This window comes from Lagenorhynchus albirostris, chromosome 14 (assembly GCF_949774975.1).
Source record: "Lagenorhynchus albirostris chromosome 14, mLagAlb1.1, whole genome shotgun sequence".
Lineage (NCBI taxonomy): Eukaryota > Metazoa > Chordata > Mammalia > Artiodactyla > Delphinidae > Lagenorhynchus > Lagenorhynchus albirostris.
The window spans coordinates 12,400,041-12,415,168 of NC_083108.1; the positions used below are offsets into that span (position 1 = coordinate 12,400,041).

At 45.1% G+C, this 15,128-nt stretch overlaps 1 protein-coding gene across 4 annotated transcripts in view; it reads left to right on the forward strand.

Moving 5' to 3' along the window:
* The window catches only part of KDSR (3-ketodihydrosphingosine reductase), a 43,709-nt gene that overhangs the window by 17,959 nt on the left and 10,622 nt on the right, over positions 1–15,128 (forward strand). For 3 of the 4 annotated variants that reach the window (XM_060170378.1, XM_060170377.1, XM_060170379.1), the window contains 4 exons: positions 1,445–1,636; positions 7,615–7,698; positions 10,636–10,719; positions 13,177–13,278. In XM_060170378.1, the coding sequence (XP_060026361.1) occupies positions 1,445–1,636; positions 7,615–7,698; positions 10,636–10,719; positions 13,177–13,278 (462 nt within the window). Of the gene's footprint in view, positions 1–1,444; positions 1,637–7,614; positions 7,699–10,635; positions 10,720–10,931; positions 11,004–12,420; positions 12,753–13,176; positions 13,279–15,128 lie in introns of those variants that run through there. The other variant, XM_060170380.1, reaches the window with a different exon arrangement.

The window sequence follows — 15,128 nt, forward strand, 5'->3', positions numbered from 1 at the left end:
CCGAAATGTCACTGCTGCAATTTTCTTTGCTCACGTGGATTCTTGCCTTGAAAAAGATCTCTATTGAGATTTTAGTGGGGTCTCTGAAGGGAGCTAAGGTTTACACATGGCTTCAGTATGCCTTCTTTTTTTGTCAAACCAATATAATGATATTAAAAAACATTTGGGGGGGAAAAATGGGAATCCCAGAATCCTAACATAGTCACTCACAATTTTCTACATTTCTTTGGTTTTGTACCTGTGCACATGTACTTTTATTTAATATTCAATATAGTTGCAGTCACGGTGTAAATACCGTCTGCCCCCTGCTTTTCTTTTTTTTTTTTTTTTTTGCGGTACGCGGGCCTCTCACTGTTGTGGCCTCTCCTGTTGCGGAGCACAGGATCCGGACGCGCGGGCTCAGTGGCCATGGCTCACGGGCCCAGCCACTCCGCGGCACGTGGGATCTTCCCGGACCGGGGCACGAACCCGTGTCCCCTGCATCGGCAGGCGGACTCTCAACCACTGCGCCACCAGGGAAGCCCTGCCCTCTGCTTTTTTTAAACTAAGTATTTCCCCCTGGCCTGCTGGTGTTTCTGGTCATTGTTTCTAAAAGTCACTTAATGCTATTGAGTTAACATTTCATGATGGACTGAACGTTTGCCAGTGAAGTGTTTGGTTTCACATGGTGATAGATCTAGTATTTTTACAAGACTTTTGATATAGAAACATTGTAATGCAGTATCCTGAGACTTTCAGGTTGAAAATGTAAGGTTTTTAAGAGTTCCCAGGATGAGGGGAAAGTAGATCTTGGTGCCTCTGTGAGTCCTTACCCATCATAAGAGCCGACATTTATTGAGTAATTGCTGCAGGTCAGGGGCTGTGCCAGGCGCTTGCCTTGCGTTTCCTCTTTCAATCCTTGCTGCAGGCCTGTGAGATCACACCCATATTAACCCTGTTTTCACTGAGGAAATAAGTAGAGTGTCTGACTTTTCTGTTCATCATCAAATAGGCAGTAAATGGTAGAGCCCAGGCTTTACACCACAGTCGCTGCTGTCAACCCCGGTCCCCGTCTCTTTGTGGTCTTCCTGTCACTTAGAACTAATAGGGCTGGAAATACTTGAAGCTCTTTCCTCAAAACTGTTTCTCAGAAAGTGTTACCTGTAACATGCAGTGTACTTTTTATAAGGAGAAGACTAATTTTGACCAGTCTTCAGCAAAGATGTAAGTGCTGTCATCGTGAGAATGTAAGGCTAGATTGAAATAGGCTCCCAGTGGTAGGTCCTGTGTGTCACGGTCACTTACGGGATCATTAGGCCTTCATTCGTTCAGCAGATCGGCTGAGCTCCCAGTCACTTGGGCTCCACTGACGAGCTCAGACTTGGTGAGAAGGCAGGATGCCCGTGGGATGCAGCCTTGGGGCGTTGACCTTGCTTAGTTCTCGTGGCCTCTTTGTTCCCTGCAGAGATTAATGAGCGTCAACTACCTGGGCAGCGTGTACCCCAGCCGAGCGGTGATCACCACCATGAAGGAACGCCGCGTGGGCAGGATTGTCTTCGTGTCCTCCCAGGCGGGGCAGTTGGGCTTATTTGGTTTCACAGCCTACTCTTCGTCCAAGTTTGCCATCAGGGGATTGGCGGAAGCTTTGCAGATGGAGGTAAGAGCTGTCTTCAGTCAGCCCAGCAATATATGTTCCCCTTTAGTCTGTAACTTCCTTACACGTGTCATTGTATTAAATTAGAGATTTGTAGATTTGGCATTAGTGAAGGAGAATTGACGCAACCCCTGAACTTTGCAGTTAACATGCTTTTCATTGCATAAAAATTTAATACACAGTTAGCACTACTAACATCTTCGTAGCATTACAGGCATACCTCAGAGATTTTGTGGGTTCGGTTCCGGATGCAATAAAGTGAATATCGCAATAAAGCGAGTCACATGAATTGTTTGGTTTCCCAGTGCATATAAAAGCCACGTTTACACAGTACTGTGGTCCATTAAGAGTGTGTAGCATTATGTCTGAAGAAACAATGTACATTCATTCCTTAATTAAAAAATACTTTATTGCTAAAAAACGTTAACCATCATCTGAGCCTTCAGTGGGTCTTGGTAATAACATCGAAGATCACTGATCTCAGATCACCATAACAAATGTAATAATAATGAAAAAGTTTGCAATATCGGGAGAATTACCAAAATGTGTCTTAGAAACACGAAATGAGCAAATGCTGTTGGAAAAATGTTGCCAATAGACTTGCCCAGTGCAGGGTTGTCACAAACCTTCAACTTGTAAAAAATGCAATATCTGTAAAGCGCAGTAAAGCAAAGCATAATAAAGTGAGGTGTGCCTTTACCGGCCTAATACTGTGTGAGTGTTTGTAAGATACTTTATTCTTTAACTTTTTGTTGTTGTTGTTCTTTAACATTTTTAAAGATACCACTTTAACAAAAAAGGTCTGTCCTTTATGACTGACTAATAAAACTAATGTGTTTGAAGAAAGAGCTACTGTGTAGCTCTCAGTTTTTAGACAGATTCATTTAGCTTGATCTCAGTTTCCTTGTTTGTAAAAATGAGAAACTAAAAATTGTATTTGGCTTTCCTGATACTTATATTTTAATATCCTAAAGAAATATTGAATGTGAGTGCGTTTTATCTTCACAGTGAATAGAACATCTTGTGGAAGGAGGATGTGGTTAGGATTAGCATAAAATAAGCACTTGTCAGATGTGTATAACCTTCCTCCTCAGCTGCGTGAAGTAGACTTCTGCATTGTTGTCACATGGGAATGCTTAGAGAGCATCGCACGTATCTTTCCAAAATCACGTACTTTAAGGTAAAATTCTTTCTATTTCTATATACAGTTGACCTTGAACATCACACGTTTGAACTGCGCAGGCCCACTTATTTGTGGATTTCTTTCAATAAAGACTATAGTACCTCATGATCTGAGGTTGGTTGAATCCGTGGATGCAGCTCTGTGGGTGCGGAGGGCCTCCTGGAAAGTTATACGTGGAATTGGATTGTGCAGGGAGTCGGCGCCCCTGACCTCCACGTTGTTCGAGGGTCAGCTGTATACTGAAATATAACACTTAACACTTAGATTCTTAACATCATGATGTTAAGAAGCCCACAGGAAACTTCACTGTGGCCAATCCTCTTATAGTAAGAGTGTGATTTGAGAATCCCATTTAATGATTAAGATCAAGGGTGGATAAATTTTTTTCCTGTAAAGGGCCAGAGAATAAATATTTTAGCCTTTGAGGGCTAGATGGTGCCTAATGCAGCTACTCACATCTCTTGGGATAGCAGGAAAGCAGCCGTGTGCAAGATTTAAATGAAGGGGTGTGGCTATGTGCCAGTAAAAACACAGGCAAAGGGCCATAGCTTGCTGACCCCTGGTCCAGAGAGCCCCCGGAAGAGCCCTTGATGCAGGTCAGGGGCTGCGCCAGGCGCTTGCCTTGTGGTACATGGCAGAGTGCCACGCTGCCCAGATATTGGAGGAGCAATGCAGTGCAGACGTGTTCTCGGGTCAGTGACAGAATCCCGACCTGCCACTTCGGGACTGGTAGACTGTGCTGTTCTCATCCCAAAGGAACCAGCCACAAATTTCATTGTCATCAATGTCCTTGATACTCTTAATCAACGACAGGTCATTGTCATATATGCTTAGCCAATGGGGCACGTATGCTGTGAAATTTCCAACAAGAACACCGGTATTTCTTTCGTAGTTTTTACCTTGAAAAGTCCCTTTATGAATAACCGTCTTATTTTGATAACAGTTTTGTGAAATATACGAGGCAGATGTTGTTATGCCACATTCTAGATAATAAAACTGAGTCTTCAGTAAAGCCATTGGGTTGCTCAGAGCCACGTCATTACTCTGTGACAGAAATAGTAACAAAGTCCATGCCTTCTCGTTCTGCCTTTTGGCTCCCTGTCTGCCTCTGTAACGTGTCTATAATTCAGGTCAGGGGTTGCCTCACCCCTTCACATCGGTCTCAGAAACCCAGTAGGAGAAGGAATAGTTTGGAATTGAAAGGTCTGTGCACGAGGGCTTTTTGTCCCCGAGTCTTGTCTTGCAGAACGACTTCAGGATTCACTCATTTAGGGCAAAGTGTATGATCCAGGCAGCCTGGTTTCCTTTCGGGTAGAAAGAAGATGTTGATAAAGCAGAGGGAAAAGACAGGAGCTGCTAGTCCAGACGAGTCCCTGAGGCCTCCTGATGACACGCGTGATTCACGGGCTGCAAGTGGCCGGTCTGGACTTGCTGGTCAGCTTGACTTCGCTCCGTACTTGGACTCCATTAAAAATGCCCTCACATAGGGCTTCCATGGTGGCGCAGTGGTTAAGAATCCGCCTACCAAGGCCGGGGGCACAGGTTCGAGCCCTGGTCCGGGAAGATCCCACATGCCGCGGAGCAGCCAAGCCCGTGTGCCACAGCTACTCAGCCCACGCGCCTAGAGCCCGTGCTCCGCAACAAGAGAAGCCACCGCAATGAGAAGCCCGTGCACCGCAACTAAAGAAAGCCTGCACGCAGCAACGAAAACCCAACGCAGCCAAAAATAAATAATTAATTAATTAAAAAAAAAACCCAAAAACTAAACACGTACATGGAAAGTAGGTTTGAGGGGAAGTAAATTCAGTAATCAAAATCTAGTTTGTTCATAGCAGAACTTGCATCAAAACAATTGTTTCCTTACAAACATATCCAAACTTATCCTGTTTTTGAAACCTGGATCATTTGGTCTGTTTGGCCAAGGTGATTTTTGTGTTTTTGTGAATGAAACCTTCTAGACTTAGTCAGACTCTAAGTGCTGTTTATCATTCTTTTTTGGTTTAATGAATTCTTAAGTCTTCCTCTCCACCCCAGCCCTTGACCCTCAGACTAAAGTTGGACCTAGAAATGTTTTACATACAATGACTAAATTTGAAAGAATGCTTTGTTGGCTTTTTTTTTTTTTTTTTGGTCTTCCTTTTTTGACTCAGTCTTTTAGGTACAAATACATCATTTAAAGATTTTAGAAGTTGATCTTTTTGGAAAGCAGACTTCTGAGGTGGGGTGTAGCCAAAGATGTGGTAGCAGACACCAAGTAAAAGAAAACCAGGTGTCCCCCTTTCTACTTCCCTTGGCCTCATGCCCCGCCCCCCACCCCTGTCTTTTCCCGCCATGGCCCACAAGTAAGCCGAGCTTTAGTTCTGGAGCTTCATGTCAACAGCTGTAATCCTTTCTCCAGCCCCCATGCCTTGGCTTTGATGGAATGAGGAGCAGCACACCTTAGGTGAGATAATTTTGGTAATAAGCCAGTTCTTGAGCACGTAGGGCGTCTTTCTGATTGAGAATGAGGCCAGGTAGAAGGGAGGGAATGGTAACAGGATGGGACTAGGGCAGAGCAGTGGGGGAGACAGAATGGTCAGTGAGCAGAACAAGGAAACGCAGACAGGGGCTACGTAAATGGGAATCAGTGAAGTCCTGGCTTATACATTCTTAGTAGAAGTGGGCTTGAGGAGTCAGCACTCGTCTTAGCAAGAACCAGTGAAGCCAAATGAACCTCATTTCCTTTTCTGCCGGGGTTATGGGATCAGTCAATTAAAGGAAGGTTGTAGATATAGTTTATATAGATTTTAACAAATTATTGAACCAAGGGTTTCAGGGGACTGTAAGCTCCACGAGGGCACAGTAATAATGCGGTAAGTACTTGTTGGATAAATAAATACAGCGGTTAGGTTACTAGCCACTGGAGGTATCCAGCCAGAGGTTGAGAGGGTCATTTGGCTCCATGATTGTAGGGAGGATACCAGTACCCAGAAAGGGATTGGACTGGTTTCTCCCAACCCTGACAATCTGTGCCCACCCCGGGAAAAAGCTGTTCTGGAAAGCTGTTTTAACCATTTGGAAGCTCAGCTATAACCTTGCCTTTGAGAAACACTGCTTTGACATCCTGTCTTACGTTAGCTTAGTACCACTGTCCTGGGTCATTGCCGGGGAGGGAGCAGTGCAGAAGCGACCGCGTCTGAGCAGTCAGCTTCAGGCTTTGGGTGGGCTGTCTAATTACTGCTTATTGGCTTTTCTTTTTTTGGTGGTGTTTCTCTCTGGTCTGTGCACAGCAAAGGGCAGGGCCGTGGGAGACACTTTTTAAAGTCAGTATCTCAGAAACAAGTGGAAGAGGAATTGCTTGCTCATCAGCCTCACTGCCGGGCCGAATCCCGAGCTACTGATGAGCACGGCCGGGCCTTGAAGCCGCAGGCCCCGGCGATGTTGAGTGAACGCACTCTCATGCCCTAGGTGCCTGGAACCGAACCAGCAGGGACACCGTCCTCTGCTCTTGCACTTCCTGGGCTGGCTGGCCAGGCTCTCCTGCCCGCGTGCTTCTCCTGCCCCTGCGGCTCCTCCGCAGCCCTGAGGACCGTGCTTCACAGAAGGAAGTAGGGAGAAAAAAAGCCAAATGTAACACAGGACCCTGGGATGCTCTCAGAGGCTGTTACACGAGGAAGCAATATAATATTGTCACTTGCGGCTTCCTTGAGACGCACAGTGGTCTTCCTCATGACCAGCTGCCTGTCCGCTGCCAACTTCCTTAGGCGTTTCCGTGCGGCTAAGCAGTGAGCCAGAAGCAAACAAAAGTCATGGCAGAGATTCTGACGGTTTCATCCATCCTGCTTAGCGTCACTAAGCCTCAGGGCCAGATACGAGCGTGGAGCGCGGGGTCAGTGGGAAAGGCGTGTCCTGTCTGACCAGCAGGAGAATCTTCTAGAATTGTCGGAGGTGTGTTTATGAGTGAGGAGACCCAGCAGTGAGGTAAACAAGCCTAGGATTCTGTTCCAGAGAGAGCCAGGGAGCTGGGAAGAGAAGCTGGGAAGGAGTTTGCACGTATAGATGTGGGATGAGATGGTTCACGGGTGAGGTTGTCCTGGTCTGACCTGGGGGGTCCACGCGGGGGAGCGTCCTGTCTGCTGGCCCTGTGGCGGAGGAAGTGACCCCTGAGCCCCTCATTGGCAGGGGGGTTCCTGAACCAGCACACTTCTCAGGGGATGGATATAATTCTAGACCCGGGTCTGGGGTGGCACAAGAAGGGCATTGGGGAAGGGATTTGAATGATCTCAATATATTTTGCAAATGAAATCCACATAACGAGGGTTTGAGAAGCAGCCGTGAAGGAAAACAAACCCCTCTTGTGTAAAACAAACTTGTTTTCCTTCCTGATGGCCGAGGAGTAGACCTGTCCCGTGGCCTTGGCCACCGAGCCCAAGTGGTGTGCGGTGGCAGGGAGGACGAGCGGATTTCCCGTTAGCATCATCTGCTCTCCTCACGGGCAGCTCCCAGGCCCCTGGTCAGCGGGAGTGGAAAAAAATTAGAAGGAGGCGAATCTCCCTAGCTCAGGGCCAGCTGTTTTCTGGAATCGAGGTTGGGGTGAGCTTTTTGCCTTTACTTCTAAATGATCTTCAGGGCCAGGAGTTTCCTGATTCACCTGGTGGTAGTTCTCCTCCTACAGAATCACCCTGTTGGTCTCACCACCTTTTGAGAAAATCAGGGCCGTATTTAGAATGTCTGCCTGGCAGCCAGTGCAGGTTGATAAGGGAGGATGCGAAATTGTATCTTGTTTACTGAAGGGGTCGATGTTGTCTCTGAAATGCAGGTGAAGCCGTATAATGTTTATGTCACAGTTGCCTACCCACCAGACACAGACACCCCCGGGTTTGCAGAAGAAAACAAAACCAAGGTAAGTATGCCCCTCTGTGCCCTGTTTCGAGTTTTGAACGTAGGAAACCCGTTTTCCCATTTTCTGTCTTTCCACCCTTCGGCCTGGGGGCATTTTCATCAGTCAGAAAATTGAGTTCCTTTCAATTTATGTGCTTGCAAGAGGCCTCCGAACTTTCTGGAACTTTCATTTAGAGTCTTGGAGGATGTAGCCCTATTTCCAAAGGCCATTTTTGCTAAGAATCTTCAAGCTTTAATTAATAAGGTGTTTGCTTTCTGATTGAGAGTACAGCTTGTATTTTAACTAACAAGATAATACTCTTTAAAAATAATATTTTCTCCCCTGGCCTTAAATACATTTAAACACCTGAAATGGTTGCCGATCTGTTGTCTCCACACGGGGGTCTAATGGGCGCCTAAGACTTAACATTTGCAAAACGAAACTTGCGATTCCCTCTCCTTCCCCCCTTATTATTTTCCATCTCATTACCCGGCGCCCACCATTCCCCCAGCTGCTCAGGCTGGAAACCGCGAGGCCAGCCTTGATTCCTCCTCTCACACCACACATCCAACTGACATGCACATCCTCTGGGCTCTGTTCTCAGAATTTATCCCAAATCAGACCTTTTTTTTTTTTTTTTTTAAACTGCACATATCACTACCACCCAGCAGTGAGAACCGCTGATGTTTTTGCCTGAACTTCTCTCATGGTCTTCAGCCTGGTCTGCCTGCTCCTTTTCTTACCCCGCTGGGGTCTGTTCTTCATAAAGTAGCTAGTGATCCGTTTAAAGCCCAAGTCAGGTCTTGTCACTCCCCTGGTCAAACCCCTCTTGTGTAAAAAAAAAAGCCAAAAAACAAAACTGAAAAAAAAAAAAAAAACCCAAAAGATCAAAACCTCCTGTACAGCACAGTCCTGTAGAATGTTCTAGAATGGTGGAAATGGTCCTGCACGCTCCTGTATGGAAGTCACATTGTGGCTGTTGAACACTTGCAGTGCAGCTAGTGGGACCAAGACACTGGATTTCTAATTTTATTTCATTTTAAGTAATTTAAAGTTAGAATTAAATAGCACATGTTGGTGTTGGCTGTATATCAAAGAGTGCAGCTCCCCTAGCTCCCAGCATGCCTGGAATAGAATCCAGAGGCCTCGAGCCTTCTGGGTCCCACACTGTCTGGACCTCGGCCACCTGTCCACAGCATTCTCTCCTCTCCTTGGCCTTAGCCACACCGGAGCCCTGTCTGTTCCTTGAGCTTGCCTGGCCTGTTCGCACCTGCAGGCTTTGCTCTTGCCATCCTCTCTCTGGATATTCAAATGGATCTTCCTCCTGTGTTTCTTTCCATCTCTGTACAGCCTTCATCTTGGAGAGGACTTCCCTGACCCTCTGTTATCTCAAGTATCCCTCCCGTGAGATGTGAATCCTCTTCCCTGGCCTTATTTTTCTCTATAGTGTTCATCACCTCTGGACATTAACATTAATACAGTGACTGTCAGTCATCCTGAGCTGAATGCCAGCTCTGCACTTAGTTCAGATGAACCTGCCTTGACACGTGGTAGGCACTCTCTGAGCAAACAAAGTGGGGGAGAAAGGAATCAATCAGAACTTATCCCCTTGAACTTGGTATTGATGTGTTTTCCTCTCTTTTATAGTGATGCTTAGTAAGTGTGAATCTGCACAGCATAAAAATTGGCACTTATGCTCCATGGGCTGTATATTTGCAACAAGATGTTTATGATTTAGAAGCTTTTTCTCCTATTCATTTCTCTTTGGCGCTGCCTCTTAAAAATTACTACTATTTCAAAGAAGTAAATTTAAGCCAAATGAATAAGGGGAATCTGCTAAGCAGATTTGCAACATTTGGTAAATGGTCTTTTAGGCAGAAGCCAAAGCTGACAAAGGACGGTGATTTCCCTGTGAAGATTTGATTTTGTTGTTAAATTGGGGTTTTTTGTTTTTCCTCCACTAAAATGTCAGGCTGACTTCTTTGGGTAAATAAAATTCTACCTTGATCTGCGGGTCCCGTAGGGGGCGCCATAGTGCCTTTAAATCTCCTGAGTATCTGGCCACACATGGTTATGTTAGCCTGGGGGTCTGGAAGAATCAATGGTGGCACCTTCAAAAGGGCTTTTCTGTGACAAAGTGAGAGAGTGGCATGGACATATATACACTACCAAACGTAAAATAGACAGCTAGTGGGAAGCAGCCGCATAGCACAGGGAGATCAGCTCGGTGCTTTGTGACCACCTAGAGGGGTGGGATAGGGAGGGTGGGAGGGAGGGAGGCGCAAGAGAGAAGAGATATGGGCATATATGTATATGTATAGCTGACTCACTTTGTTATAAAGCAGAAACTAACACACCATTGTAAAGCAATTATACTCCAATAAAGATGTTAAAAAAAAGGGGCTTTTCTGTTAATTTAGGTTCATCAAGAAACACTTGACTTTTATGAGCACTATGCTATTCTATTTTAAGAAAATATGTTCTGTTTTTTATTTTATTTTATTTTTTCAAGCCTACATGGTAAATAAAATTTATTGTTTCATGCCATTTAAGGCTTAAGTTTTGAAACTTCTAACTGAAACTCCCTTCTAAAGAATTTTTGAGCACATGTGTTGCATGTCGCTCCAAAGAAGATTTTTTAAAAATGAAAATAAAGACAGGGCAAGGTATTTTTTTTCATTTTTTAAACTTAAGCTCTGATGGTCCTCATTGGAACTGAGACACATCCCACAGAGAGTAGCTGGGGTCTCCTTGTCTTGCTTCAGCTACTGGGCTGAATTTTGTACAGTAACCAGTAATCAGTAAACTGATTTGAAATCTACATAGAGATAATTCTAAAAACAGGAATCAGTTCAAAGGCAGAAAACTGGAATTATGTATAAATTTGGGGAGGAGGGCTATAAAATTATTTTTTACCTCGGTGGGCAGTAATGGTATGTCTATTTTTTTCACCTTTAGCCTTTGGAGACTCGTCTTATTTCAGAGACCACATCTGTTTGCAAACCAGAACAAGTGGCCAAACAAATTGTTAAAGATGCCATAGTAAGTAAAAACCTTGTTTCCTTTTATTAATAGTTAACAGTACTGTATTTCCAAAAAGATATTTTTCTCAGGGCTTATTTCAAAATATAAATTATTGGGGTTTTGTGGTGAGTTAAATTCATCATATCTAATATTAGATTGTACTTTTCTTCCCTTGTTGATTCCATGTTGATTGGTAGGTTCTGGAAACTAGTAATATATCTTAATCTTAGGAACAGATTGATCAGTCTGAGAACTTCGGTTCTTTGAAAGGAAAATGGGACTTAACCTGTGATGTGTAAACGGTATGTACTATATACTGTGTGCGGCATGTTGTCCTCTTCTTTCCTGCAGTATTTTCAGTTTTAGATTATTTTAGGTGTCTTACTGCCAGATGTGTTGATGAAGGATTTTTCTTTCACCTTCCTGCTTCCCAGTATCCTTTTCCCAAATGTTTACTAATAAGAAAGTACCACAAGCCCACTGGGCCATCATCCTGTCAACTCAGCTAATGCACTTCCAGGCTACCGAGTTTATTCTGAGTCAGAAATAGTATTTTTAGAAACCAGGTGCTATTCTGTAGGACAGCGTATGTGCCGCAAGCTTTTTGGCAACATTCCCGTTAACCCACATGCAGAAAAGTATACACGTACAGGGGATGTCTGTAAACCTTAGGACCCGTTGAATTTAGGAAATTTGGGGACGATTGGAACGAGAAACGTCAGGAGGCTGGGCCTTGGCCTGGAAGGAACGTCCGTGCCGTTGCATGTTCAGGCTGAGCCGAGCAGAGTACAGGAAGCATCGAAGGCTATTAAAATATCTGCAGAAGTGGGGAGAACTTTGCCCTGATTGTGTTCAAAGGCATAGAAAGAGGGCACTAGCGGATTGGGCGGACTTTGTTTTTCCTGCTTATCTCAAGTCAAAGCAAACACACTCCATGTTTTTAATGATCCGAAGCAGCTCTTCGTATTTTGGCAGGATTCATTTAATCTGGCGGTTCTCACGCTTTTTCATCTCTTGACTCTAAAGTTGTCGACAACCCCGGAGAACTTTTGTTTCCATGGGTTATATATTTGCCGTATCACAAATTGAAACTGCGTCATTTTAAAAATATGTATTCATTTTAATGAGCATTTTTTATAACAAAAATTATTTTTCAAAACAAAATTTAGTGAGAAGGGTGGTGTTGTTTTACATTTCACTGGTTCTTTAATGTCTGTGTTCATAGAGGACAGCTGGATCCTCATAGCTTCTGCATTCGGTCTGCTGTGACATGTTATTTTGAATGAAGGATATAAAGTAGATCTGGCCTTACGGAGACATATAGTTGGAAGAGGAAGGAATATGTTATAGGCTTCTCAGATAATTGTGCACATTCTTATTTATTTTTTGGGAGGGACATAAAACCTAAACTGGATGAATAGTAGTTTCTTAAAGGTTAGTTGCAATGTGAAATTGAAACTCTATCAATGAACTTCTTGTTCTCTGTTACATGTTACATTGGTCTGCCTTGCACTTCGAATGTTTTGTACCCATTCATGGTTTTGTAACATTATGCATTAGTCATTTGGAAAATATGGATTCCTTGAGTTATCAAAAAAGTGACATTCATTACTATCACTGCTGATCTTATTATAAAAGTCTTTCTGTATTGGGAAGCTGACAGTCTCAAAATGGCAGATGTACATTTTCCCAATTCTTAATTTTTCCTTGAAATCTCAGATCTGAACATTGATCACAAAAGCTGCCAGTTTTCCTTGAAGCGACAGTCCTTTCATTCATTTTCTGCCAAGTATCTTCTGGATACCCGTGTTTGAATAACCACAGAGTGTCAGTCCATGGTTCTTGCATGTAAAAGTAGTGTTCTGCAGAGAAAGCAGGACCTTTCCTGACTGCGGGTGGAGGAGGGCTCTTCTTCCAGGCATCTGTCCCCTTCCATGTGGATTTGTCACAGAATATTAGGACATGTCCTCAAGGGTTGAGATTTAACAAAACGATTAATTTTACTGCTTTATCAAGGGCATTTTTAAGCAAAACTGACATTTAAAAATTTTTTGGAGACTTAAACAATTTCTGTTTTCTTTGTGTATTTATTTATCACTGCAAGTGTGTGTGGCAGTGGAGAGGCACCACCAGTGTGGTCTGTGCTAATGAGACAGCAGTTTTGCCTGTCAGCGCAAGTGTCACTGGGTGAAAAAGGCATTTAACGTCTTAGTATCATCATGACAATCGTGTTGTCCTCGTGGAAGGGTCTCAGGACGCTCAGGGTCCATGGACCCCCATTTTGAGAAGTGGCTGTTCAGCCATCCCAGCCCATCTGCTGAGGCCACGTTCGGCTCTGAGCTGCGACATGTGCTTTGTTACCCTCTCCTCCTACCTGAAGTGAACAGACACATGTCATTGTTTCCAATGTGACTGAGTTGATTCCTTCCCATGTCGCTACTATTGCCTCTGTCTTTTCTTTTCCTTCTGTTTTAGCAAGGAAATTTCAACAGTTCCATCGGCTCAGATGGGTACATGCTCTCGTCCCTGACCTGTGGAATGGCTCCGGTAACTTCCATCACTGAAGGGCTCCAGCAGGTGAGCTGAGCTGTGCCTAGGCCTCCGGACCGATGGACACACAGACAGACAACAGGCGCCTCTCAGTGAACCTCAATGAGAAAAGGCTAAAGGAAGACATAGCAACTTTACATGAGGATGTGAAGAATTTTTATTGAAGTATCAACTTTTTTCTTCCTTTACCTGGGAGAAGTAAAAAGGAAGTAGGTTAAAGCTGTAACTTGAGGAATTTAGTCTGGGAAGAAGACTTTCATGCTGGGTACTGTGGATATAGAGAGAAAACACTGTCTCTGCTATTGGGGTGTTAATCTGGGTTCTCCTCTGAGAATCACTCATCTTCTGTGTTTGAAAAACGGAAATCTCTGTCACTAGGGGGATGGGGTGGACTTGCCTGAAAGTCCTGGAATATTAGACTGGAACAATTTCCTGTGGGTCAGGCCACAGAAGCTTAGGGAGATAAGTCAGGGATTCAACGCAATCCCTGCCCTCACGGAAATTATAGTTCATCCAGAACACACACAAAAGTTAACTGCTCCTTGATGAGCCGGGTGCCGTGTTTGCTACTGGAGCATCAGAGGTAAGGCAACCTCTCTGACCTCAGGGGGCTTGCAGTCTAGAGGGAGAGACTGATAAGAATGGTGAGGCTAGTACAGTGCAGCGTAATGAGAGTTATAACAGAGGAATTGCTCTAGAAGGACCAAGCCGAGGATGACGGAGGGTAGGAGGAGGGCAGGGAGGGGTGGGAAGGCCACTGAGCAGGGGCTGCCCCCACTAGTGGGCAGTTTATGACAAAGCGCTACGCTAAATGTGTAGTCGATGTGCAGTCAATGTGCAGTCGACCACGTCCAGACGGAAAGTCCCTGGGACTTAGGTGTTGATTTTCCTCCCTCTTCTCTTCTCACTGTGATTCTCTCTTAAGAGTAGATGCTAGGGACTTCCCTGGCTGTCTAGTGGTTAAGACTCTGCTCTTCCGCTGCAGGGGGTGCGGGTTCGATCCCCGGTCGGGGAACTAAGATCTCGCGTGCCGTGCGGCCAGGAAAAGAAAAAAAGGACGAGCCACTACATTTCTTTTAGATGTTTTCCCTGGGCTGTGACTTTACGTCTGAAGTTCAACACGTCCACAGGAAGACTTTATAGTATTTTCCCCAGCATCCTGCCCCCTGCCTTCAGTCAGCAGTTCTGTATTCCCTGCCCCCGTGATCAGTGTTCACGTTCACTTCCGAGACCAACCAGAAACGGGCGTGTCATCGCCCACCCAGCTTCTCCTGCCCCTCACATCGGGGCAGCTCTGTCCGCCCGCCCTCTCGTCCTGGGTCGGCCCACTTTCCTGGCCCTGTCACTGCTCGTGCAGCTCAGACCAGGACACTCCGTGCCTGAGGCTCTGTGCGCCAGAGGTTGTGAACCGGGGAGCCACGCGCCTGTGAAACGTTCTGTTTGGTCCATCTGGTATGAGCCTGCGTGTGGAAATAGAATAGTTTCAAAATTAGATTTACGTTCAAAGTCGAGATTTTGGACTTTTCTTGGAGACCCAGCAGCCCAGGGTCTGCATTCTCACCTGGCATCACCGGCTGGCACAGATGCACAGGACACAGACTCCCAGCCCCTGTGGCGCGGCCCTCTGACCTCCGGCCCTGTCACCCCCTCTTCCTTCTCCTCTTGCCCCTCCTCTTCTTTCTGCCACTTTGTCATTGTCCCTCCATCCCCACTTTCCTTTGACCAACTTCCAACCTTCCTTCAAGGCCTCACCTTGAACGTTGCTTTTTCCAGAAATCTCCATGACTGGGTGAAATGCCTTGGACTCACCCCTATTTTAGCCTCTGATTATGCTGTAGTGTAATTGCTTTTTTGTGTGTTTTTTTTTTTTCATTCCC